General features: G+C 37.5%; 1 protein-coding gene across 1 annotated transcript in view; it reads right to left on the bottom strand.

Annotated features, from left to right (window-relative positions):
* LOC127808204 (DEAD-box ATP-dependent RNA helicase FANCM) overlaps window positions 1-22,789 on the bottom strand; it is a 63,717-nt gene extending 40,928 nt beyond the window's left edge. The window contains 9 exon segments of the mRNA XM_052346628.1: window positions 6,087-6,200; window positions 6,282-6,403; window positions 6,490-6,544; window positions 6,685-6,776; window positions 20,830-20,944; window positions 21,062-21,144; window positions 21,661-21,804; window positions 22,257-22,554; window positions 22,654-22,789. Of these exon segments, the coding sequence (XP_052202588.1) occupies window positions 6,087-6,200; window positions 6,282-6,403; window positions 6,490-6,544; window positions 6,685-6,776; window positions 20,830-20,944; window positions 21,062-21,144; window positions 21,661-21,804; window positions 22,257-22,554; window positions 22,654-22,737 (1,107 nt within the window). The 5' untranslated portion in view covers window positions 22,738-22,789.
* Window positions 22,790-25,483: the final 2,694 nt, after the last annotated feature.

Below are 25,483 nucleotides of genomic sequence, written 5' to 3' on the forward strand. Positions count from 1 at the left end.
AGCTATCCTTTAACAGTTAACAGACTAACTGACTTAGCTATTTAAACTAATACATCACTAAATACAACAACCAGCATGACAAACAATATAACTAATTACAACAGTTAATGATTCTAATCAGCATCAATCTCTCCAACAATCCTGAAAGCATCATAAATCATATTGTGAAGAAGCTCATGCCAATCCCAAATTTTTATATTTCCACGTCGGCAACATCTTGGACATGCAACTAACACAAGTTACAATCAAGAAAAGGAAAAGGAGTTGAGCATACCTGAAGGTAGTGAATAAGAATAATGCACTAGATCTAGTAGAGAAAAATAAGCATGCTCGGGTAGTGAATAACAATGCACTAGTGGGTAGAGGACATTAGCCAAGGTGGGAAGCAGGACTTCCAGCTCAAGAATGAAATGTGAGGAACAAAGGTAGAGTGTGTGTCCTAATAGGGCATATTTGAGGAAGATGATCCTGTCAAGAAGAAGGCAACATACCAATCTTATTCATTCTAATGAATTCCAGCCACATATATACATGCCTATCATTGGTATAGGCATCAGTTTCCTAAGTCTAATTAGGAAGTTTCCTAATTATATAGCTTTCTAAACTAGTTTAGGAAATATGTACAAAAAAGGGAATTGCACAAAAAAGAAAACTACAGCTACTAAATACAATCAAATCAGACAAAGAAATAAAGCATATAAAGCACTACACGATACAAATAATATTAGGAAACTGCATATAAGGAAAGCTGCATATAGGAAATCAGTCGTCTTCTAACACTCCCCCTCAAGATGGTGAGTGTATATTATGCATTCCCATCTTGCTCAAGATCTTGTGATACACATGACCCGGTAGACCTTTAGTTAAGACATCTGCCAGCTGCTCTCCTGTGGGAACAAAGGGCGTGCAAATCAAGCCACTCTCTAATTTTTCTTTAATGAAATGCCTATCAACTTCAACATTCTTGGTCATATCATGTTGAACTAGGTTATGAGCAATGTTGATTGCTGACTTATTATCACAATAAAGCCTCATAAGGGCTGACCAGTTGATGTTTAAATCCTCCAAAATAATTTTCAGCCATAGTAACTCATATACCTAGGGCCATAGATCTGAATTTGGCTTCAGCACTGGATCTAGGCACCACATTTTGTGTTTTATTTCTCCAAGTGACAAGATTTCCACCTAGGAATGTACAATATCCTAAAATAGACCTCCTATCAACAAGAGATCCTGCACAATCAGCTTCAATGTATGCTTCCAAAGTCACTTCTCCTCATTTTTTAAACAAGATACCCTTACTGAGAGTCCCCTTAAGGTAATGAAGAATCTTGTGCACAGCCATTAGATGGCTTTCCTTAGAGCTATGCATGAATTGGCTGGCCACACTCACTACATAAGCAATGTCTGGCTGTGTATTACATAAATAAATGAGTCTTCCTACTAGCCTCTGATGAAATTCTTTATCAACAGCACCTTCTTCAGAATTAACACCAATTCTGTGATTTTGTTCAATGGATGTATCAAGGGCCTTGCTACCAAGCATACCAATATCTGTCAAAAGATCCAGCACATATTTGTGTTGGGAAATGAATATTCCTTCCTTAGACCAAGCTACTTCTATTCCCAGAAAATATTTTAACTTTCCTAACTCCTTTATCTCAAATTCTTTAATCAAACATCCCTTTAAGAGCTCCATTCCTTCCTTGTCATCCTCGGTAACAATTATATCATCAACATAAACTAACAATGTAGTCAATTTCCTTGTTACTGAATGATGTATAAAAAGAGTGTGATTCCCTTAACTTTGCTCGTATCCCAAACCAAGCATCACCCTTGTAAACCTCCCAAACCAAGCTCTTGGTGACTGTTTCAGTCCATAGAGAGCCTTTTTTAAACGGCATACCACATTCTCCCCTTTATTTTGCAACCCAAACCCAGGAGGAACTTCCATAAAAATCTCTTCTTCTAAATCCCCATGTAAAAAGGCATTTTTTTTACATCAAATTGATATAGGGGCCAATCAAACATAGCTACTAATGGCAGTAATATCCTAACAGTGTTCATATTTGCTACAGGTGCAAAGATCTCAAGATAGTCCACTCTATACATTTGGATATAACCCTTAGCAACCAACCTAGCTTTATATCTTTCTAAGGATCCATTAGACTTGTACTTCACTGTAAACACCCATTTACACCCTACAGGCTGCTTCCCCTTGGACAGCTTAACCAATTCCCAAGTTTGATTCTTCTCAAGGGCTGCCATCTCAACCCTCATGACATCCTTCCAACTTTCATTACTTAATGCTTTAGACAAAGTCCTTGGGATAGGGATAGAATTAATGTTGCTTAGGAAGGCATTGTGTGCAGGAGACAAATTTGAATAGGTTAGGAACAGATGCAGGGGATGTTTAGTATAGGCCCGGGTTCCCTTTCTGAGGGCAATTGGAATGTCAAGGTCATCAAGATCAAGTTCAGGCTATTGATGGGTACTAGAAACAAGTTCTGATGTAGCTGGATCAAGACAACTCATAGGCTGGATGGGGTCTGAAATAGGTTCAGAATATGGATTGTAAGGTTCTGGACTTGGTTTAGATAATTCAACATGCTTAGGTTGATGATCTGGGACCTTTCTCCTTGAATATAACTTTAGTGAACTAGAAGTAGGCTGGACATTTTCCTTAGGTATCATATTTAGAGAATCTGGTGGAATATCCTTTGAATGAGGCAAAGAGTGATGAGAGGAAGAAGAAGAAGGAAGAGTAGGAAGAAACAATTCCCTATCTCTTCCTTCCAAGAATTCAGTCTCCCCCTGAGGATAGGAATTACTGAAATAAGAGCTTTACTCCACAAAACTCACATCAGCTAAGACAAAGAACTTTTTGGATGGAGGATGGAAGCATTTATAACCCTTTTGAGTGGAGGAGTACCCAACAAAAATACATTTGAGGGCTCTAATCCAATTTCCCTCTATTAGGAGAATGATTGTGAACAAAAACTAGGCAACCAAACACTCTAGGACAAAGAGCATTAGGAGGCATGAACTATGGAAAAGCCTTATAAAGAAGCTAAATTGGACTATTGGAGTCAAGGCTTCTAGAAGGTAACCTATTAATAAGATAGGTAGTTGTCAAGATAGCTTCTCCCCGATAATATTTAGGGATATTATTGTGGAACAGCAAGACTCTTGTAACAACTAACAAATGGCCATTTTTCCTCTCATCCACCCCATTTTGTTGAGTATAGACACAAGAAGATTCATGGATTATACCCTTCTCTTAGAAAAAATTGGATAAGGTTTGGTTGAAAAAATCTTTGGCATTATCTGTTCGAACTCTTTTAATTTCAACTCCAAACTAATTTTTTATCATAGCGTAGAAGTTTGGAAAGATGGTGCATACTTCTGATTTGGCTTTTAATAGATATAACCACACCACTCGTATGCAGTCATCTACAAACAACACAAACCACCGTGCACCTGAGAGATTAAGAACAGGAGAAGGACCCCATATATCAATATGAATTAAAGTAAAGGGAAGAGAACTTCTGTTATTATTGAGGGGGAATGAAACCCTTCTATATTTAGCAAATTAACAAACATCACATTGGAAATCCCTAATGTCTAATCCCTTGAACAAAGAGGGAAACATAAATTGAAGAACTCTGAAAGATGGATGTCCTAGGCGAAAATGATGAAGCCAAAGTACATCTTTATTGGATTTAACTAAAAAAAATGATACAAGGGAAATCTGTCTCTTAGCAATCTGTCCACTAAGGTCTTCAAGATGATAAAGTGTCCCTCCTTTACCCTAGCATGCCCAATCATCTTCCTCGAGTCCTTTTCCTAAAATTCACAAAAGGAAGGATAGAAGATGACACAACAATTAGCATCATGGGTTAGTTTTTTAATGGAAACAAGGTTGGTGAAAAGCTTAGGGACATGAAGGGCATCCTTCAAGGTTAGGTTGTTGTTTATAAGTATATCCCCAATTCCAGCTACAGTAGTTAGGGAACCATTTACCAAAACAATTTTCTTTGTGCTAGGACATGGTTTGTAGGATAAAAATCTGTGTGAGGAAGGGGTCATATGGTCTGTGGCTTCGGAGTCAAGAATCCAAGTATTTTTAAGGGTTAAATCTAAAGCATGTAAGTTAAGAGAAGTGGAAGTAATACCTATGAAGGCTAGGTTAGAAGTACCTACCCCGGCCCTTTTTCAAGAGTTCCCAATAGGTTCCTCAGCTTCTCTATTTCCTCCCGATTGAGCTCCATTAATTCAGCCTATTCTGGAGCTTTCCCTTTTGTAACCTGCTGGCTATTGGCCACATGGGCCTATCCCTTTGGTTGTCCTCCTTTGGCTGGCTTCCTATAAAGCTTCCAGCATTTTTCAATGGTATGCCTAGGCTTCTTGCAATATGTACACCATAAATTATCTTTGTTTGTGGTTTTACTTGAATCTACAACCTTCCTATTTTCTCTAGCCCATCTCTCCAGACTAAGACCCTTTAGGGTTAAAAGGGCTGAATTCTCCATATGATTACTCTCTAGCATCACCCCTCTTCTACCTTCCTCCGCACACACTATGGATATTGCCTCATTTAAGGAAGGCAAATCTGTCTTGCCAAGAATCTAGACCCTAACTGCATCATACTCCACATTTAGTCCAACTAAAAAAGCATAGGTTCTCTCCTTCTCCACAAACCTTTTTTGAATGGCAGTATCTTCACTACACTTCATTTGGATACAATGATAGTGATTCAATTCTTGCCACAAGGTCTACAGCAAGTTGGCATACTCGATTATGGACCAAGTTCCTTGCTTAGTGACTGCTACCTTGGTTTTAATCTAATATATTTGTGCAACATCATTTACCTTTGAATAGGTGATCTTCACTGCTTCCCAGATCTCCCTTGCTGTTGTAAGGAACATCACGGTGTCACTGATTTTTGGAATCATGGAGCTTCAAAGCCAGGACATGACTAGTGAGTCCTCTTCATCCCATATAGCATACGTGGGATCACTCTCCTTGGGCGCAGTTCCAAGCAGGTGACTCAACTTTCCCTTGCCTTTCAGAAACGTCCTAATCAATTGGGACCACTTGAGGTAGTTTTTTCCATTCAGCCGACAGGCTACTTAGATGTTTTGTAATTCTCCACCGGTGATCGCACTATGGCTGGAACTGCCCGTAAAAGGCACTTCAGTTGTGCTACAAGATTCTATGGAGTCCGTCATAATTCTAGGATTCTGAAATAAGATTGGATCAAGAAGGTTTCGGCTACAAATAATCAAGGAAGGCCTTACTTCAAGGGTAGAACCTAGGGGTCTGATACCATGTCAAGAAGAAGAAGGCAACAGACCAATCTTATTCATTCTAATGAATTCCAGCCACATATATACACGCCTATCATTCGTATAGGCATCAGTTTCCTAAGTCCAATTAGGAAGCTTCCTAATTAGATAGCTTCCTAAACTAGTTTAGGAAATATGTACCGAAAAGGGAATTGTACAGAAAAGGAAACTACAGCTACTAAATACTATTAAATCAGACAAAGAAATAAAGCACATAAAGCACTACACAATACAAACAATATTAGGAATCTGCATATAAGGAAAGCTGCATATAGGAAATTTGTAGCCTTCTAACAGATCCTAAGGCACACATGGCTAAGTGTGCAGTTCATCCTAGCAAAACCAAAATCTGTAGAGACATGAGAGAGGTCTACTAGTGTAGTGGCCAGGGATGAAGAAAAGCATTATTGAACATGTAGCTCAATGTATAGTGTGCCGGTGTGTTAAAGCAGAACATTATAGAGCAGCAGGGTTGTTCCAGCCATTAGATATGCCCAAATGGAAATAGAAGCATGTGATGATAGATTTTGTTATAGGGCCGCAGAGGACCCCAGGTGGTAATGATATTATATAGGGTATTTGTGGACTGTTTAACTAAGTAAGTACATTTTCTTAATATAAGTAGATATATTTTCTAAAACCCCAAGGAAGAGCCCGGGAAAGCAGGGTATCACAGCAAAACTATTAGTGAAGCCCAAAAAATAAATTACTAAGATCACAGATTAGAAGAGAACATACAGTTTGGAAGTCTCTATTCTGGAGCACTCCAATTGCACATAGTCTAGCAACAAAGGGGCGTATTACTTCCAAAAGCAATTTATTTACTTCAACAGCGTCTTGGCCCATAGCAACCTAGCACCAACCAGCACCAAAGTCAGACCCCTAAGTTTTTTTGTGAACAATTAACACTAGCATAAACAAAGTATTACATACTTCCAATAGTTCAATCTTTCTGTCATGCACATAGGGCCTCACGTCATGATCACTTTCACTACGATATTCAAGTGTTGAGATTTGCAAGTTATCAATTATAAGTTGGATTGTCTGCTGCTTTGCTGAATAATCACATTTAACACAATGACATAAAATATAGCTCTACAATAAACTTTCAGAAAGCCAAATGAGATGACAATTAACATACATCCTGGAGTTGCCGTTAAAGCTAATATTCTGAGCTGGACATGTACAGCCATCAACTACAAAATCAGAACACCAATTAGTTTTTAAAAAAAAAAAAGTAAATAAAGAAAGCATGTAACAGCACACCAACTAATTGCATATGGCAGAGTGAAAAGGCATTATCATAAGAATTACTAGAAGAAATAGGTTTGCAAACCTCTCGGACCGCCACACAGTAGGAATAATTGCCCAATGCTCGATGAGCCTCATCAATCACCAAACACACAAGGTGTTCCACCAAACAGATACCTATAACATATTGCTTTTTAAGGAAACGCCAGAAAGAAACAGACAAGAAAAGAAAATTGCACAAGCTATAGAGATTTATAAGAAGTTTCTATCACCAATATTATTGTAGTTATAGCTTACAACAACAAATTTTGCTATTTCTATAAGCTATAAAGTACACTTCTGGAATTATCTGAGCATATACAGGAGATTTTTACTATAGTTTTGTAAATAACAAAGTACCGATCAATAAATAAAAAAACTGATTGTTTGTTTAATTACCCCTTGAACATATTTTTTTAATTAGTCTATCCCCTTAAAATATATACATTTATCCATGCATCACTTGAAGTTTTTGTACAAATTGACATTATGTGTTTATGTGACAGTGAATTCATAATTGATAATAAACATTAAATAAGCATGCTTCCTTTCACCACTTGGAACACCCCTTGAAGTTGATTTATGATACTGAGAAAGAAATGATCCACTAGTCAGTGAATTCTCTAATACCACATCAGGAAAAAAATTAAACAAGAGTCCAATTAAAGGTAAATCAATCAAGAAAATGAATACCAAAAAAGGAGCCAAAAATATCAGAAAAGAAGTTAAAGTTAAGAATAAAGGAGAATCACCGCCTTAACTGGTGGTGAATTTTGTTAACAACAATTCTACCAAAAGAAGAATTGTTAAAAAGGACCTACCTATTGTGACAGAGAAGGCAAGGACAAGTATGATAGGAATCTAACTAATTGGGCAAAGACCAAATCTAAAGAAAAAATAGAATTAAAAGAAAAAGGGTGCAATTGAAAAAGTACTGCTTTACAAAGGTTTGTTTTGGCATCTTTTCCTAGAAGCTCTTTGCAAAAACATTAGCATGTTGCTCACTTTCCTAAATACAGCAATTTTACCCCCTCAAAATCCCTTTAGAATCAAGTTTAGCTCCCACAAGTGTTCTGGCCATTGGGAATGAATTGAAAATAAGATCAAGAAACAGGACACTACATCAATATGGGAGTGAACCTAATATGGAGGTAGCAGAGTTTCAATTCCAATTGGCAGCTATAGAACCATTCATATTATGGTAGAAGACATGGAAGAGTATTTTCAAAGTTATTCAATAAATATGGATGAAATTATTTGACAGAAAGCATGACTTTCATTATTCAAATCTAAAAAATATATGAGTTACAGCATAGAAACTGCTCCTATGGAGTCGGATAAGTCATGAAAAACTGTCACCTACGAACAAAACTGTTCACTTAAAAAATACAAAATTGTATAATTACATAGTTTTCTACACTTCCCCTCAAGTTGGGCTGTAAATTTTAAGTAAGTCCAGCTTGGATCTCATATCCACAAACTTGATCTTTGGTAGAGCCTTGGTCAAAATGTCTGCAACCTGTAGAGCAGTAGGAATGTAGGAAATATTGACAATTCCACCTTTATTTTTTCTTTTAGGAAGTGCCTATCTATCTCCACATGTTTAGTTTGATCATGATGAATTGGGTTCTTAACTAAGCTTATAGCAACTTGATTATCACACAACATATTAATTGGATCATCTACTTCAATTTTGAGTTCAAGAAGTAACCACTTTAACCACATTCCTTCACATATTCCATAAGCCATCACTCGGAATCCAGCTTCAACGCTACTCTGGGACACAACTGTCAGCTTCTTACTGTGCCAAATAACCAAGTTCCCCCACACATAAGTACAATATCCATAAGTTGATTTGCAAATAGTAATAGAGCCAGCCTAGTCTGCATTAGTGAAAACCTCAATGTTCCTCTTCTTAGTCTTCTTAAAGTATAAACCTTCCCCAAGAATTTTCTTTAGGTAACTCAAAATGTGATACAATCGATCCATGTGCCCTTCAGTGGGATTGTTAATAAATTAACTAGCTACACTTACTGCAAAGCTAATATTAGGTCTTGTGTGTGAGAGGTAGATAAGTCTTCCAACCAGTCTTTGATATCTTCCTTTGTTAGTAGGAGCACTTTTTCCTTCTCTATCTGTAATACCCCAAGAGCCCAGAGAAGAGTAGTATAATGTAATACCCCAAGAGCCCAGAGAATGGTAGTATATATCAAGGATAATAAAAAAGGAAACAATACCAACTGGATACATTTTGGGCTGAATATAGGCAAAGAACTCCGGGGTTAACAGTGCTTAAGTTGGGGAAGCTCAAGGATGGGTGACCCCCTAGGAAGTTCGCGTAGGCCCATCAGGGTAAGTTGTTCCGGTCCTTTATATCGCTCGATGCAAGATGTTACACTATCTCTATTGACAATCTCCATTGGAGTATTTGTAGGCTTGCATCCAAGAATACTGGCTTCTTTAAGCAAATCAAGAACATACTTGCGTTGAGAAACCATAATGCTTGATTTAGATCTTGCAATTTTCATCCCAAGAAAATATTTCAAATTCCCCAAGTCTCTGACTTCAAATTCATGTGCAAGAAACCTCTTGAGTTTTCCAATCTCCTCCTTATGATTTCCTATTAGGATTATATCATCCACATATACAATAATAATAGATATCCTTCCACCAGGAGAATTTTTTATAAACAAAGTATGATCAGACTGACATTGTGAGTAACCAAACTTCTTTATTGCCTTAGTGAACCTATCAAACCAAGCTCTAGGAGACTGTTTAAGACCATAAAGAGATTTCTTCAACTTACAAACTTTGTTTGGGTTTGTCTAATTCTCAAGACCTATAGGAATCTCCATGTACACCTCCTCTTCTAGATCCCCATTGAGAAAGGCATTTTTGATATCAAGTTGATGTAATTTCCAGTCATGATTCACTACAAAGAGATAAAGTACCCAAATCATGTTTAATTTGGCAACATTGAAAGAATGGTAAACCCTAGGGTAGAAGAATTAAGAACCAAGGCTAAGAGAATAGCGAAACTAGAAACTGATTCGATTAGAATAAAAGCCACACATAATACATCGTGAGCTGCCTTTATATAGGCAGCTCATAACTAACTAAAGGAGGCATAACCGCCTTATGACAACTGAAACTAACAGCACACGGAAAATAACAAACAACACACTAAGTACACGGAAATTATAAACCAGCACACAAGCACATAACATAAAGACAAGATCTCAATGCCTCATTATCTTCAACACTCCCCTTCAAATCAAGGAAGGCATTATCTCAATGCCTCATTATCTTCAACACTCCCTTTCAAATCAAGCTCTGGTAACTTCTTGACTGCTGTAACACCATCAGTACATATAGGAGTACGAATTAACCCAAGCTTACTGCACAACAGCTTGAATCTATCTCTAGGCAGACTCTTGGTAAGAATATCAGCCACTTGAGCTGATGTAGGAACATACCGAATTTCTACTTCTCCATTTTCAACCTTCTCTCGAACAAAATGAACATCAACACCTACACGTTTTGTTCAAGAATGAAAAACTGGATTTTCTGCCATACTTTTCGCAGCCAAGTTATCACACCAAACAATAGGAATTGCACCAACCGGATAGCCCAATTCTCCAAACAAAGACTTGAGCCATAGCAATTCTATTACTCCCAAAGCCACAGCCCGATATTCAGCCTCTCCCATGGAGCAAGCAACCACTGATTGCTTTTTAGAACCCCAAACAATGAGATTACTACCCAAATATACACAGAAACTGCTGGTACTCCTTCTAGTAACCTTACAACCAGCATGATCTGCATCAATAAAAACAGCCAAAGACAAATCACCAAGAGATGAAGAGAAAAAGAGACCCATATCGACTGTACCCTTAATATATCGTAGCAATCTTTTACAAGCAATCCAATGCTGAGATTTAGGGCAAGCTGAAAACTGATTCAGCTTATTAACAGCAAAAGCAATATATGGCCTTGAATAGGTCAAATATTGTAGTGAGCCTATGAGGGTTCTATATATAGCTAGACAAGCAAACACTTCTCCTTCATCAGTTACTGACACACCAACGGGCATTGGAGTCTCACACGGTTTACAATCTGCCAAACCAGCCTTTTTCAGCAAATCAAGAGCATACTTAGAATGTGTAAGATATAGCCCACTACTATTCCTATGAGCCTCAAAACCAAGAAAGTAATTAACAGCTCCTAGGGTTTTAAGAGCAAACTGCTTATCCAAGTCATGAATACAAGCTTGTAAAGCAACAGGATTAGATCCTGTAAGAAGAATATCATCAACGTAAACTAATACAAAAAGCACATAAGCATCGGTCCTTTTAATAAACAGAGAGGCATCTAAGACAGATCGAACAAAACCCCAACCAAGCAAAGCTATCTTTAACTTGTTGTACCATGCCCTAGGAGCCTGCTTTAAGCCATAGAGAGACTTCCTTAATCTGCATACATGAGTAGGAGCAACAATACTTACAAACCCTTCTGGTTGTGCCATAAGCAGATCCTCAGCCAAATCACCATTCAAAAAGGCGTTATTAACATCTACTTGCTGTATTTCCCAGCCAAAAGCAACAGCTAGAGAAAACAACACTCGAATTGTGGGTGCTTTCACAACTGGGCTAAAAGTCTCTGTCCACACCCGGATTTTGTAAAAATCCTTTAGCAATCAATCGAGCTTTATACTTTTGAATGGATCCATCAGGTTTAAACTTAACCCTGAAAACCCATTTACAACCAATGAGGTTCATATCCTTTGAATAAGGAACCAACTCCCATGTATGATTTCGGTGAAGAGCATTGTACTCTTCCATAGCTTGAACCCATCATGAGTCTAATAGAGCCTCACTAACAGAACTGGATTCGAGTGAGCTTAACAGGGCATGAGGAGAGGTAGAAAAGGAAGGATGTTTGGCTTTAAGGGTAACCATGGGATGAATTGAAGGAGCAGGAGGAAGCTTATACTTTGGAATTCTAGGTTGAGAAGCTGATAAGGAGAAATTTGAAACAACTGGGTTGAAGGATGGACTAGCGAATGTGGCAGCTGATGTAGTGGTGTTAGAAGGACAAAGCACTGATGCAGGAGAGGATTGAACTACTCGAGGACACCTACAATGAGAAGATGAAGAAGAAATAGGCAACAAGAAATCTGAAGATAGATTATTTTGTGCCATGCCAGAAGGCACATGAACTGAAGCATTAGCTGAAGGAAAAATATTAGAATAAGGAAATTCATGCACATTAAAATGAACATGTCGAGACGCATAAACTCGACCAGATGGATGAAGACGTTTATAACTAGCTTGTGTGGAGCTATATCCTAGAAAAACACACTTGGTAGAATGAAAATCAAGCTTATGCCTATTATAAGGACGAAGAAAGGGAAAACATGCACAGCCAAACGGTTGAAGAAAATGATAGTTGGATGGTTTGTGATACAACCTTTCAAAAGGTGTATTAAACTGAATTGAAGACGAAGGTAGAATGTTAATCAAATGAGCAGCAGTAGAAAAAGCTTCCACCCAAAATTTCAAAGGCATGTTAGCATGTGACAAAAGAGTTAAGCCCATTTCAGTGATATACCGATGTTTTCTTTCTGCAATACCATTTTGCTGATGAGTATGAGGACAAGTAAACCGTAGCTGAATGCATACAGACTAAAAGCAAGGCTTGTGGCTAAAGGCTATTCTCAACAATATGGGGTTAATTTCTAGAAACCTTTGACCAGTAGCAAGGCTTGACCAGCCTGAAGGTTTTACAGTAAAAGGAAGTGAAGAAAAGGTCTATCTGCTCAAGAAGGCTTTGTATGGCCTGAAGCAGGCTCCTAGAGCCTGGTACAGTAGAATAGAAGAGTATCTTTGGTTTCAACAGGTCTAAGTGAACCAACACTGTAGGTAAAGAATGCCAATGGTGGTGATTTGCTGGTTGTTTCACTGTATGTTGATGATTTGCTAGTGACAGGAAGTAGTTCAACATTGCTGAAAAAATTCAAGGATCAAATGCTGAAAGTCTTTGAAATGACAGATTTGGAAGAAATGTCACTCTTTCTTGGCTTGGAGATTTCTTAATCTCCACAAGGAATCTTTAATTAGGCAGAAAAAAAATGCCAATGAAGTACTTAAAAATTCAGCACGGAAAATTGCAAATAGCACACCACTAGTTCAAAATGAGAAGGTCAGCATAGAAGATGGTTAAAAAAAACTGATGAAAGAATTTGAATTTACAGAAGTTTGGTTGGTTGTATGATGTATCTGACAGCAACAAGACCAGACATTATGTATGCTGTCACTCTTCTTTCCAGATTCATGCACGCTCCAAGTGAAATTCATTTCAGGGCAGCAAAGAGAGTGCTGAGATATGTCAAAGGTACAAATGATCATGGTCTTTTGTTTCAAAAGACAGAAGAGCTGAAGTTGCTAGGATTTACAGACAGTAATTGGACAGGATGTTGCGATGATATGAAGAGTACTTCAGGTCATTTATTTACTCTCAGCTCAGGCATATTTGCATGGAACTCGAAGAAGCAGGAAACTGTTGCTCAGTGAGGCTGAGTACATAGCAGAGCTGCTGCTGTGAATCAAGCCATTTGGCTGAGAAAACTACTAATAGATTAGAATATATTGTCATAACCCAAGGAACAATAAAAGAGCATCATAGTAATATGGTTGCAATAGTTTGTCACGAGACTAGGGAGACTATAATTTTGCAGCCAAGTTTTGTATCGGCTTGGATATTACTTACTTGTATTGCCTTAGTATTTCATTCTCTTGTTTGTATTTCATTTCCAGCTGGTTAGTTTGTTATGGCAGAATCTGACAGGTGTCCATGTGTTAGAATAGAACAAATCAGTTAGTTAGAGTGGGTGTGATATGCTGTGGCAGCACCCACGGTTCAAGCTATATAAGCTTGGTCCTTCTTCTGTAAAAGACATGCTGATTTTGATATTGAATTCTCAATTCCCTTCCAAGATTTCTCCCTAATCTCTCTCTCATTTTCTGCCATTCTCCCTCCATTCTTTCTAATTTCTTCCCCATTCTTTGTCAATCTCCCCTCTATACATTCTGTTCTTGACTTTAAATGAATCGGATCCTTCCGATTTCCATTCTAGTCCTAGGCTAAACCCTAGGACCATGACATATATGACTCGAGATAATACAACTGAGATCAGATGTGACCATCAATCAGCTAATGCCATTGCAAAAAAATCCAATTTTTCATGGAAGAATTAAGCATTTCAAGATTAAGAATCACTTCATCGGGGAGGCTCAAAAAGAGAAGGAAGTTTTGTTTGTACATTGCAGCTCTGAAGACCAGTTTGCTGATATTGTAACAAAAGCTCTACGAAGTCCAGATTTGAGAAACTGAAGATTAACACATTGGGGCTTGCAGCAAAAGAATCAAGGAGGAGTATTGTGAGATATAATTCTCCTGCTTATTTTTTATTCATTCTGTCAGTTGCTGATAATCTGATTTTATTTGAATTGTTTCCATTTTAGTTATTTGCTGATAAGTTTAGTCAGTTATGTTTTGTTTTCATTACAGCATGATTTTAGGAGAAAAATGTGGGATTAGATGAACAAAAACAAATAAAACCTAAGCGTAACAGCCTTAGGTATGGAAGGAGGATGGAATCAATCAAACTCACAGTTCGTATTGAATAAAGTCCTATATATACAGGTGAAGTCTACGGCCTTTAACTCCTAATCCTATGAGATATAGACAAAGTTTGAATAAGTTACAGATAAACTAGAACATAAAAGACTTAATCTTCAAATCAGACTTATCTTTCTTTATCAGCTTCCGATTTATTAGGCATCTTGATCGGCTGCTTCATCCTTCTTTTATTTAAACACCAACACTCCTAATCCAACTCGGATCTCCAACAATATTAATTAGAACAGACTTTGGTTTGTATGAATTCATATATATATATATATATATATATGTTCAATATAACGATAGGCAGTGTAGGCGTAACTATACAAGAGCCTAACATATGCAAAATAAGCAAAATATGAGCATAATCAGTGTTGTTAAAGGCCCAAGACGCACTAAGGCGCAAAGGGTCTTGGAGCCTGAGGCGCAAGGCGAGGCGCGTGCCTGGCAGGTGCAAGGCGCATGCTAATTAAGAAGTAAGAAAAATATACTTCTTAATTGAATAATAAGTCATAAAATAGATCCTAATCACATATCAACATTTATGTTATCAAAAAATTCAAGAATTCAACATATATTAAATAAATCACAACATAAACATACTTCATGACATACCTATAAATGTCAGCAAATTAAATCCCACCATATTTCAACAAATCAGAAAAAGGAATCAACATTTAAACACCACAAATAAAAAACAAAATTAGTATTTGACATATATAATTAAAAGCCAACAAAATAGTACTAAAAATGTCATTAAACTTTAGCAAAACCCACCAAAAAATGTTAGTTTTAAGACTTTAAGTCAACAATCAACTTAAAAAGAAAAGTTAAATGATCAACCTTAAACCATTAATAGGTCCTAAATGGTTAAATTTTAATTAGGATTAACTAGATATACATAATAACTAGAAATCATCCTCATCATCAAGATCAAATGTATCCATATTTTCATCATCAGAACTATCATCTCCAATATCTTCTACATCATCTCCCTCTCCATCTTCTTCTTCCTCATCAAGATCCATTGGAGCATTTGAAGTTGATGCCCTTGTCCCCCTCCCCCTTATCAAATTTGAAGTTGAAGTCGCTTTTGATCTAGTTGAATGATTAGCTTCTTCAACATCAGATGCCATAGCAACATCAGCCCATATCAAATCATGATCTTCATGTACCAGCTCATCATCTAACTCTCCAAATTTATCAATTGCCCCAAGCAACCACTCATTACTTTCATCAACTTCATCTAAAGAAATTGAATCAATTGATTTACGCAAACTGAAACGACGTCTCAAAGCTCTATTATACTTGACAAATACCAAATCATTGAGACGTTGTTGCTCCAATCGATTTCTCTTTTTGTTATGAAGCTGTCATAATTAAATTAGAATCAGTAAGTTAAAGAAATAAGAAATTATACACCTTTAGTGGTGAATATTAAGAATAAGAAAAAACACCCTTACATGCTCAAAGACACTCCAATTCCTTTCATAACCTGAAGAGCTACAAGTGAGGCTACATATCTTGATGGCAAACTTTTGCAAATTAGGGGTTGCAGTACCAAATTGAGACCACCATTCAACTAGGAAAAAATATACCATAATGACATAATCAGTAATTGAAAATCGCTAGTTGTAGACTAATGATTAGACTTACTTAGATTATTAATTAAAAAACCATATTACCTGGTGCTAATTGATTCCTTCCTCTTATGCATATTTGTTTTCCAAATACCCCTTCAGCATTTTTATACAAGCTTAGCTCTTTAGAAATTTTGTCTTGCACTTCTGCAGTGGGAACCAACCTCTCTATGGTTTGATACAACCTATCAATAATCTCTTAATCTTCTCCAATGCTTGCATTTGAATAAAAAAATTCTGGATTCAAGTAATATCCGGTTGCATGTAGAGGACGATGTAATTGAATATTCCACCTCCCATCAATAATTTCAAATATTTGCTTGTATTTCCTTTCATCATCAAAAGATTTTGCAATGGCTTCTTTTGCCCTATCCATAGCCTCATAAATATAAGGCATAGCAGGTTTATCCTCATTGTCTACCACTCTAAGCACCTTGACAAGTGGCCTTGACACCTTGAGAGCATAAAGAACATTTTTCCAAAATGAATCTTGTAACACTGTTTGAGATGCAAGCTTACCCCGTGCTTCTCTTGCAAATTTAGAGTTAGTCCACTCTTCTGAAGTGAACATCTTCCTCAAGTTGGCTTTTTGTTTATGAAGTCTTGAAAGGGTGAGGAAAGCCATGGCAAATATTGTTTTCCCAGGACTTAACATCTCTCTCTTTTTTGTGAATATTCTCATCATATTCAACACTTGTGTAGAGCTATACAAGAATCCATTTACTACACATGCTTTTTGAAAAGTCTTCTTCAATATTGGAAGTTTAAAAATATCTTCTAACATTAGGTCTAAGCAATGGGCAGCACATGGTGTCCAATATAAGTGCTTTCGCTTAGCCATTAAGAATTCTCCTATAAGACAAGTTAAAAATCTGTCATTAAACTAACAACATCAACATCATTCAAAGGTAAAAGTTAAAAAATAGCAAACTTACCAGCTAAAACATTAGCCGAGGCATTATCAGTCACAACTTGAACCACATTTGCTTCACCTACTTCCTCTACAAACTGGTCAAGTAATTTAAATATTTTAACAGCATCCTTGGCATATGAGGAAGTATCAATGGATTTAATGAACATGCTTCCCTTTGGACAATTTACCAAAAAGTTAAGCAAAGATCTCTCTCTCTTATCCTTCCAACCATCACACATAAGGGAACATCCATATTTAGGCCAATCCTCCTTATGACTCTTCATAATTTCATTTGTGCGTACCAACTCCTTCTTAAGATAAGGAACTCTCACCTCATGATAACTAGGAGGTTTCATGCCTGGACCAGCTCGACCAATAGCCTCAATCATTGGCTTAAAACTTGGATACTTGACTGCATTGAAAGACAAGCCGGCTTCATACATCCATCTAGAAAACCAAACGCAAGCATTCTCCCTCAGTTCTTTATTGACATGGGTCTCCATTGTTGTTTGCTTCCCAGTGCTCACTTTAAGTTTCGGAGGCAAAAGCAAATCCAAAGGCCCTTTCATCCTTTGCTTTTTTTGTTGCATTGTTAAACCTTGATTTGAACTTGAAGACATAGGCCATTTAACACCTCTTTCAAAAACCACTTCATCATCATCATCAATCTCCAAGGGTATCAATGTCGTCAAAATCTGGTATAACATCACTATTGTTCTTCTCTTCTAGCTTTTTCGACATATACTCTCTAATTTCTTCTTTAACATGTGAAGGACATTTTGAACAAACTTTGGCATTCCAATACCCTCCAACAAGGTGTTGTTTAGCTCGGTAAACCCCTCCTTTCATTATTTTTCCACAAAAATTACATTTTAAACAGTTTATGTCCTTTGGATCTGGCAGTGTGTTATATTTTCATGCTGGATCTTTTCTACCACTGCCAAAGGAGCCACTAGGAGCATTTGAATCAGATGCCATTAGGATTAGGATATCTGCCATAATCATCATAAGCTAGTCATAAATTTGAAAAAACATTGTAAAAAAATTCTGAAAAGAAGCATGGATCAATAAGTGGCTGAATTTCAACCAAGGAAGGGAGGGATTGAAAAAGAATTCTAATTAGCGGTGGGATTTTTTGGAATGGAGAACTGATGCAGGACAATAAGAAGATTGGAGGAGAAGAGAAAAAATTTCAGGGAGGGGAAAGAAGAAATCCAGGGAAGTAGTAGAGATCAAACTTCTATTCTATTTCTAATCAAGCATAGGATCCGATTAAGGATTAAAACTTCTATTCTATTTCTAAATGCTGCAGTTGCAGCAGTTTTATATGAGTATACTTGAAAATTTGTAAAGACTAAGGCTAAATTATGCCAAAAAATGTTAAAAGAAAAACGAAAAAGAAGAAACAGCAGTAGGCATCAACAAATAAAGATTAAACAAAAAAATAACTGAAGAAGAAGAAGCAGCAGCAGCAGCGTAAAAAAGAAGAAGAAGAAGCAAAGGAAGAGAAGAAGAAGAAGTAGCAGCAACAGCGTAAAAAAGAAGAAGAAGAAGCAGAATAAGAAGAAGAAGAAGAAAAAGAAGCAGGCTAGCAATAGCAGTAGCGTAAGAAGAAGATGAAGAAGAAGTAGTAGCAGCGTAAGAAGAAGATGAAGAAGAAGTAGTAGCAGCGTAAGAAAGAAGAAGAAGAAAAAGAAGCAGGCTAGCAGTAGCAGTAGCATAAGAAGAAGAAGAAGGATAGCAGGAGAAGAAGGAGAAGGAGGATAACAGCAACGTAAGAAGCAACCGTGTAAGAAGAAGAAGAAGAAGGAGGAGGATAGCAGCAAAGCAACGTAAGATTAAGAAGCAGCCGCGTAATAAGAAGAAGAAGAAAAAGAAGAAGAAGCAACAAGGATTGCCGAAGAAGAAGCAAGCTAGCAACTGCCAGCAGCGTAAGAAGAAGAAGAAGAAGAAGAAGAAGAAAGGATTGTCGATATGTTACCTTGGCCTAGAGAAGCAGAAGCAGCTCAATCAGAACTGGAGAAGAACTTGAGGAGTTGCAGTTGCTGTGTTGCGGAGAGAAAATAATGCTGCGTAAGAGAGTTTTGGAGCCTTGGAGGTGTAGTCTCTTGGCCTTCTAGAAATCAAATGAGCTGGAACATCATATTTTTGAGTTTTGTTGACTTTTTAATATTATATTTTATTATTTTCTCTCTTTAAGTTTTAACAGAAATGTTTAGAAAATAAAACATGATTTTTCAGCTGGGCATGTGCGCCTAAGGGAGGCACGCCTGAAGGGCCTAGGCGCGCCTGGCTGGATCTCGCCTCGCCTGGACATGGCAAGGCGAGATGGCTGCGCCTTGAGGGGCCTTGCACCTAGGCGCGCGCCTAGGCACACCTGTAACAACACTGAGCATAATTAAGATGACAATGTTACAATGGAGGCGTAACTATACAAGAGAAGACAAAATTAAAAATGAGATCATCCATACCAAGGATGGAGTGACACCAATCAAAAATCAGATTCACGAGAAGTTTCTAGCAAAAAAGGTAGAGGAAGAGCAAAGAAAACTTCTAAAGAATTCCTCAAATATGACACGAGATATAATGTTTGTGATGTTGTTATTGCATTTTGTCTGAAACTTGGCTGCCAAAATTTAAAAGAAAAAGAAAAATGAAAGAGATTAAGGAAGACTTAACCTAACATATTCTAGTAGTTCTAAGGATGTTCAACATAATTTTGTGTTAGGTGTGTTAGGATTTAGATCATTTTAAATTCTAATGCACTCTGTTAATCTATGCCTTATATGGGTACAAAGCACCTCTATCCCCCATGTGGCGTAGCTTTCTTTTTATATATATATATATAGAAAGGCAGAGATTTATTCATAAGAAGAAAAGCTACAGGAAAACATAAATACAGATCCCTGAAACAAAACATCCATCCCAATACAGAACATCCCCAGAAGATAGAAAAATACAATCAAAACAAAAGTGTGCTTGGGGAATTAACAGAGGAAGAAAAAGGAATAATCTAACCGAAACCTGGGGGTCACGGTTTGGAGGCTGAAGTAAATAGCTTCATCAAGGTTCTTCCCTATCCCCTCAAATAGAGAAGGGAGCACAACTTGATCAATCAACAAGAGAAAAGTTAGCAGAAGACCAAAAATAAAACTCTATAAGGCTCTTGGTGCTATCAAGTGGAGTGCTGACCAACCTCCCTAAAACTTTTGGGCCTGCAGCTCAACCAACCTAGGCAAGGGGGGCTTGACAAGTGTATTTTCAGGTCAAATCTCCATTCAAACGTTAATGGCAAGAATAGGTGAGTCATTTCCCAATGTCCAATACCCAATAACATATAATAAGGGGCCTTACCCCTACTTCATTGCAAGGATTTAGATTCTCCAGCCTTTATAACCTTCCAAGAAATGGAAGCACTCTCCTCAACCTTTCTGTCTCTCATGAGTGCATTGACTCTCTCCATTCATATCTCAAACAATCCAATGGTAATATGGGTTCTAACTTCCTAGAGGCCCCAAGCATACAGGGTCACTCTAACCATTCCAGATCATACTTTTCTTGCCTAGAAAGGTAAATCAATTTACCCATTAACTGAAAGTATTCCAGAAGTCAGAATTTTAAGATTGTATTGCCATCCACATCCATATCCACATTTGATTTACCCATTAACACATTGTATTCCACAAGTCAGAATTTTAATTATGTACTGCCATCCATAACCACTTTGACAATGTATCAGCAAAACTCAACACAGTTTGGATAACCTTCTCCATACATTATGAATGTTCCATTAAAATTCAGTAGCTGTTTCATTAGTTGATGTCTTGGAATCAGTAATATGTCCACATAAATATGAATTCCACTTGCAAACTTTTGAAGTCAACGATGATAAAACCATTTCAAGATACATTCTAGTATATTCCAAGTCGTGCCAGAGGGACAGTAAAAGATTCACCAGATTGAATATCTTTCTCCAGTACTTGTGGAGTAACAAAAAAGACACGTTTAGCTTTCCACAAGCATGCTCTTCTCGATGGAATAGTTTGACCTGTCATATCAATTGTCCATTCCTGCAATCAGTTTGACACCACTTTCTCAAAATGTGTAGAAGATTCTCATATGTGAACTGTCTAATTAAAAGACAATATTAGGAAGCAAGCTCGTGGAAAATAAAAATGGCTCCGTACTTGTGATATCCCCACGATATTATGGCATGCTTCTATTTGTTGCATAACAAGTGGTCGAGAAGGAGCAGCAAAAACAATTTTCCCTGGCAAGGAAACACAAGATGCATGTCAGGCTTCTAAACAAACCCTAAATAAGTTAAATTAAATATGAGCATTGTCAATAATGTAAAGTCAAGGCTTTGTCTATAATGAAAATTAACATATTCATACACTTCTCAAAATGAAGAGGTGGGGCTTTAACAAACACTAATCAAACAAACTAAACATGGCCAAATTCACAATACATTTAACGCTTCAAAAAATAGAGTACATTGAGCCATCATCATTGTCACTTGCCTTAATCCCACTAAGTGAGGTCAGGAACATCAATTTTAGTTCTCCAAGGGTGTTACAGGGTCATTTTTTTGTAACATCAGTACATGAATAATAATAACTATAAGTATCAACCGCAAAGAAGTGAATGGTTCATCTGACAAATGGAATAGAACAAATGCAAAAGTAACCGAGTAACCAATTCAAAGTAATATGATACATAAAGGGAAAATATATAACTCAAAACCATTTGGTTGGAATGTGATGTAGTATAGAATACTGAATACCTTCTGGAAACCATCTGAAGTAATTATACATCACAACAGCAGCAATAAGAGTTTTACCAAGTCCCGTTGGCAATGCCACCAATGTATTAGAAAACAGCGCCGTCCTGGTTATGGATAGTTGATAATCCCGCAGAGGAACATTTACTGCCAGGAAAGAAGCAAGATAATTAGCTTATTATGCTGAAGTAAAGTCTTCCATCAAGATATATCTCCTAGCCCATCAGTCAATGTGAATGCCTAGACGTGCAACATGTATCCGTACAAGCCATAGAATTTTTTTCTCAGAGTATCAGGTTAAACTACTGCTCACGAATAACAGCAATGTGAAGGATGAACAATTAAATTTGCTTAGTAAAACCAGCTAATCCACTTCCCAAATACAAAAGTAGAAGGGAATCATCTACAGCGGAGAAAACAAAATACAAATAAATCCAATCAACGTATAGTGGCTAATGCATGTCAAAAAAGAACCCATGTGAGGATAAATCGTTCAATCTCTCAGAGAAACCCATGTTGATCAAATTACCCCAAAACCCAGAAAACCCACTACTTGGATACAAAGAAAGGGAAATGAACGGAAGAATAGGGAATAAAACCTGGGTAAATCCATGTCTTGGCAACCTCGGGATCAATCTTAATGCAGCTGACAGCCCCACTACCCTCAAACTTGCCTTGATTCTCCGACGGATAATTATTGCCCGCCTTGCCAATGAATTTATCGAGCGTGGATTGCCTAGAAGCCGAAGATTTCCTGTGGGAATTGCCAGAGTCAGAGTGTACAGGTGGGTTAGTAGTGGGGACTTGATGGAGAGGATCAATTGGGCGTGAAGGAGATGGGTCTGTGGCCTGGCAAGCATGGTCAACCTCTCTAACAGCTGCTTCCCAGTCGAATTGCTTCAGAGAGAAACAAGCATTCGTGAGATAAAAAGAAACCTACACATATATAAATATGTATATATGTATAGAGAGAGAGAGGGAGAGAGATGGAATTACGTCGTCGTCGATGAAGTTGTGGGTAACGGCAGAAGCCATTCTTTGTGGACTGGAACCCGAAAGGCTTCCTCGAAACGCCGGCATCCCCACGGAGAGAGAAAAGAGAGCGGCGCGGAAATTTCAAATCGGCCTGCGCTAAAACTAGCTCCTGCTAGTACTCTTACTTTATTTGTACGGATAAATCACACTAAATGTCATTTTTAATCCCTTTCTATTCTCCACTAAATTTTAATTCTTTGTCATTAATTTTTGAAAATTTTTATAACGTAGTCACATTTAAAAAATTTTTACAAATCCCCTCTCAAAATTAGTGACGTGGCATTGATATGGCAAACAAAAAAACCCACATACTAATTATGTAATAAAAACTAATAAATCTTTCCCCCCCTCCTCTCTCTCTCTCTTTCTGTGTGTTTCCCCTTCAACCCATGCAACCTATCCTCTCATTCTCTTCGACAAAGACCGTCACTACTATCGTCGTTGCAGCCATCGTCGTTGCTACCATCAACACTCCATCCCCGTTTGCCTTCGGTCACGATCACCCACTAAATCACCGCCACCTCCAATTGCTTCGCCTCCACCTTCGATCACCCACTGCTTCATCGTCGTCTCTGACTACTTCACCTCAGTAAACGCCCATTCCCTATCTTCTTTCCTTTTCTTATATTCTTCTCTTCCACCAAGACTGTTATTGTTGTTACTGCCACAGCCATCAAACCCTCCATCTTCTCGATTCCTTCATCGTGTCAACTATCTCCGCTACTTGTCTCGTTCTCCTTCGATCACTATTGCTTCACCCACTGCTTCCGACTACCATTGCTTTGCCCGTTCGCCTCATGTCACCTCTATTGCAAACAAGGAGGTACCCTTGATAATATTTGCTTATTGTTTAGGCTCTGTTAATTTTTTGTTATGTAAAATATCATTACTAGTATCATTTTTTGGTTTAAGCTAATCAAACCCAAAAGCTAAGGTTTACATTGAAACAAATTGCAAATCAAAATATGGTACAGAAGAAAGCAACTACTGCAACATTAGCGATGGATCCAAGGGGAGTGGAACCAAAATGTGGTAAACTTAAATTTTTGTTTCCTTCTTCATGGTTTGAAATTGTTTTATATATATGAAATTGTTTGTTGAGTGGTTGATATAGTTAGATACACATAATAAAGGACAATAACTAGAAAGTGTATAAAGTGATTGAATATGTTATTTAATCAACCTAAGTAATGTGATTTTTTTAGTTAATACTTGTATTGTTAGTTTTGTAATTTGAGTGAAATTTGACCTATTTGATTTTTTTACATCATAGATACATACTCAGAGTACTTCATAATTGAAAGCATGTCACCATGGGGTATAAAGGGGGGAAAGTTGATTTTTTTTTTTTACTTTTGTTGTGCTAATAAACTATCAATCTTAGAAATTCAAAGAATGGTTAAGGAGAGTGGTATCATTAGGGAAGCATAAACCTTTTGGCAAAAGTCAAATAGCATATACAGTGAGGGTTTGTGTAAATTAGCATCTAATAACGACTATTTCGATATGGGATTAAGTGTGGATTGTTTGAAAAAGATGCATGTGAATGTCAGAAGCATTGATGACATGGCTGAGGCTTGCAACAATGGTAGCATAAGGAATGTGAATGTGAGAGAATTGAAAGGAAGAAAATATAATTTATGAAGAAGAAACGGAACATGAGGATGAGGGAGAAAATGGTAGTGATAGAAATGAAGAGAATCATCCATAAATGATGTTGAATGATAGTGATTATGACATATATATATATAATTATATGAGATATTAATATATATTATACATATATTTTAATAGAAGAAGGCAGCTAACAAGAAGTGGGCTGGGCACACAAGAGCCCTCTCTATCTCTTCCTTACATGTTGTAGTGCAGTGTGCTCTATGCGTGCGCCACTGTGCATTTTTCTTCCGATTTCCAATGTCTCTCTGTCCGTCTCCTTCCTTCTTCTTCTGTTCTACCAGTCAAATTGTCCACTGCATATATATGTATAAGATACATATATTTACAATAGCAGGTGCACGGACTCTTCTCTCTCTCAACTTAATATATATTGGATATATATTTGAAGGAGGAAGTAGTGCGTCGGTGGCAGATTGGAGTGGTGTCTAGCCTTCTTCTTGGTTGATTGGATCTTTTAGTGTGGAAAGGAAAATCGATTGCAAGGAGTTGCAGTTGTTGGGCACTCCAAGGACGGACATAAGCTCATGGTTGGAAATATAAATAGTCTGGCAAATGGATAGCAACGTGCGGATCCGGTAAAGGTGTTCGTCGTGGTCATTGCAAAAGACCAACGTGGGCAGTCGAATACAACATCTCAGGCATAGCAAGAGTTTTTGGCAACCGTGAGTGGGTAGTTGCTCCCGACTTGCAATAGTCATGGTTCATTCTCTGGCTTTTGTGATAGCAAGAGTTGTCGTCGGTACAACAGTTGGGGTTTTCGATGAGCTTCTAGTAAGAGTTGTTGGTGTTGGATTTACATGGCCCCCCTTTGTGATATCCCGCTTAAGGTCCCTTGGATGGATAACTCTTTTGGAGGAACGGTCTTAGCTCTTTTGGAGGAACGGTCTCAACTCTTTTTCACCTTCGTTGAGATGGTCCTAGCACGGGTCCAGCAGAGAGTTCTAGGTGAAAGTTAAGCAAGATCGCTACGGGGTAAACAACGTAGTTCAAAATTTTTGAACTTACCCCGATCCCGGCGATTGGATTAACGTCGAAATTAAATCATTCACAAACAAATAAATAAATCTAACCTTTAGATTATCGAGTCGTTCGCGGATTCGAGCCGTCCAAGCGT

This window comes from Diospyros lotus, chromosome 8, assembly GCF_014633365.1.
Source record: "Diospyros lotus cultivar Yz01 chromosome 8, ASM1463336v1, whole genome shotgun sequence".
NCBI lineage: Eukaryota > Viridiplantae > Streptophyta > Magnoliopsida > Ericales > Ebenaceae > Diospyros > Diospyros lotus.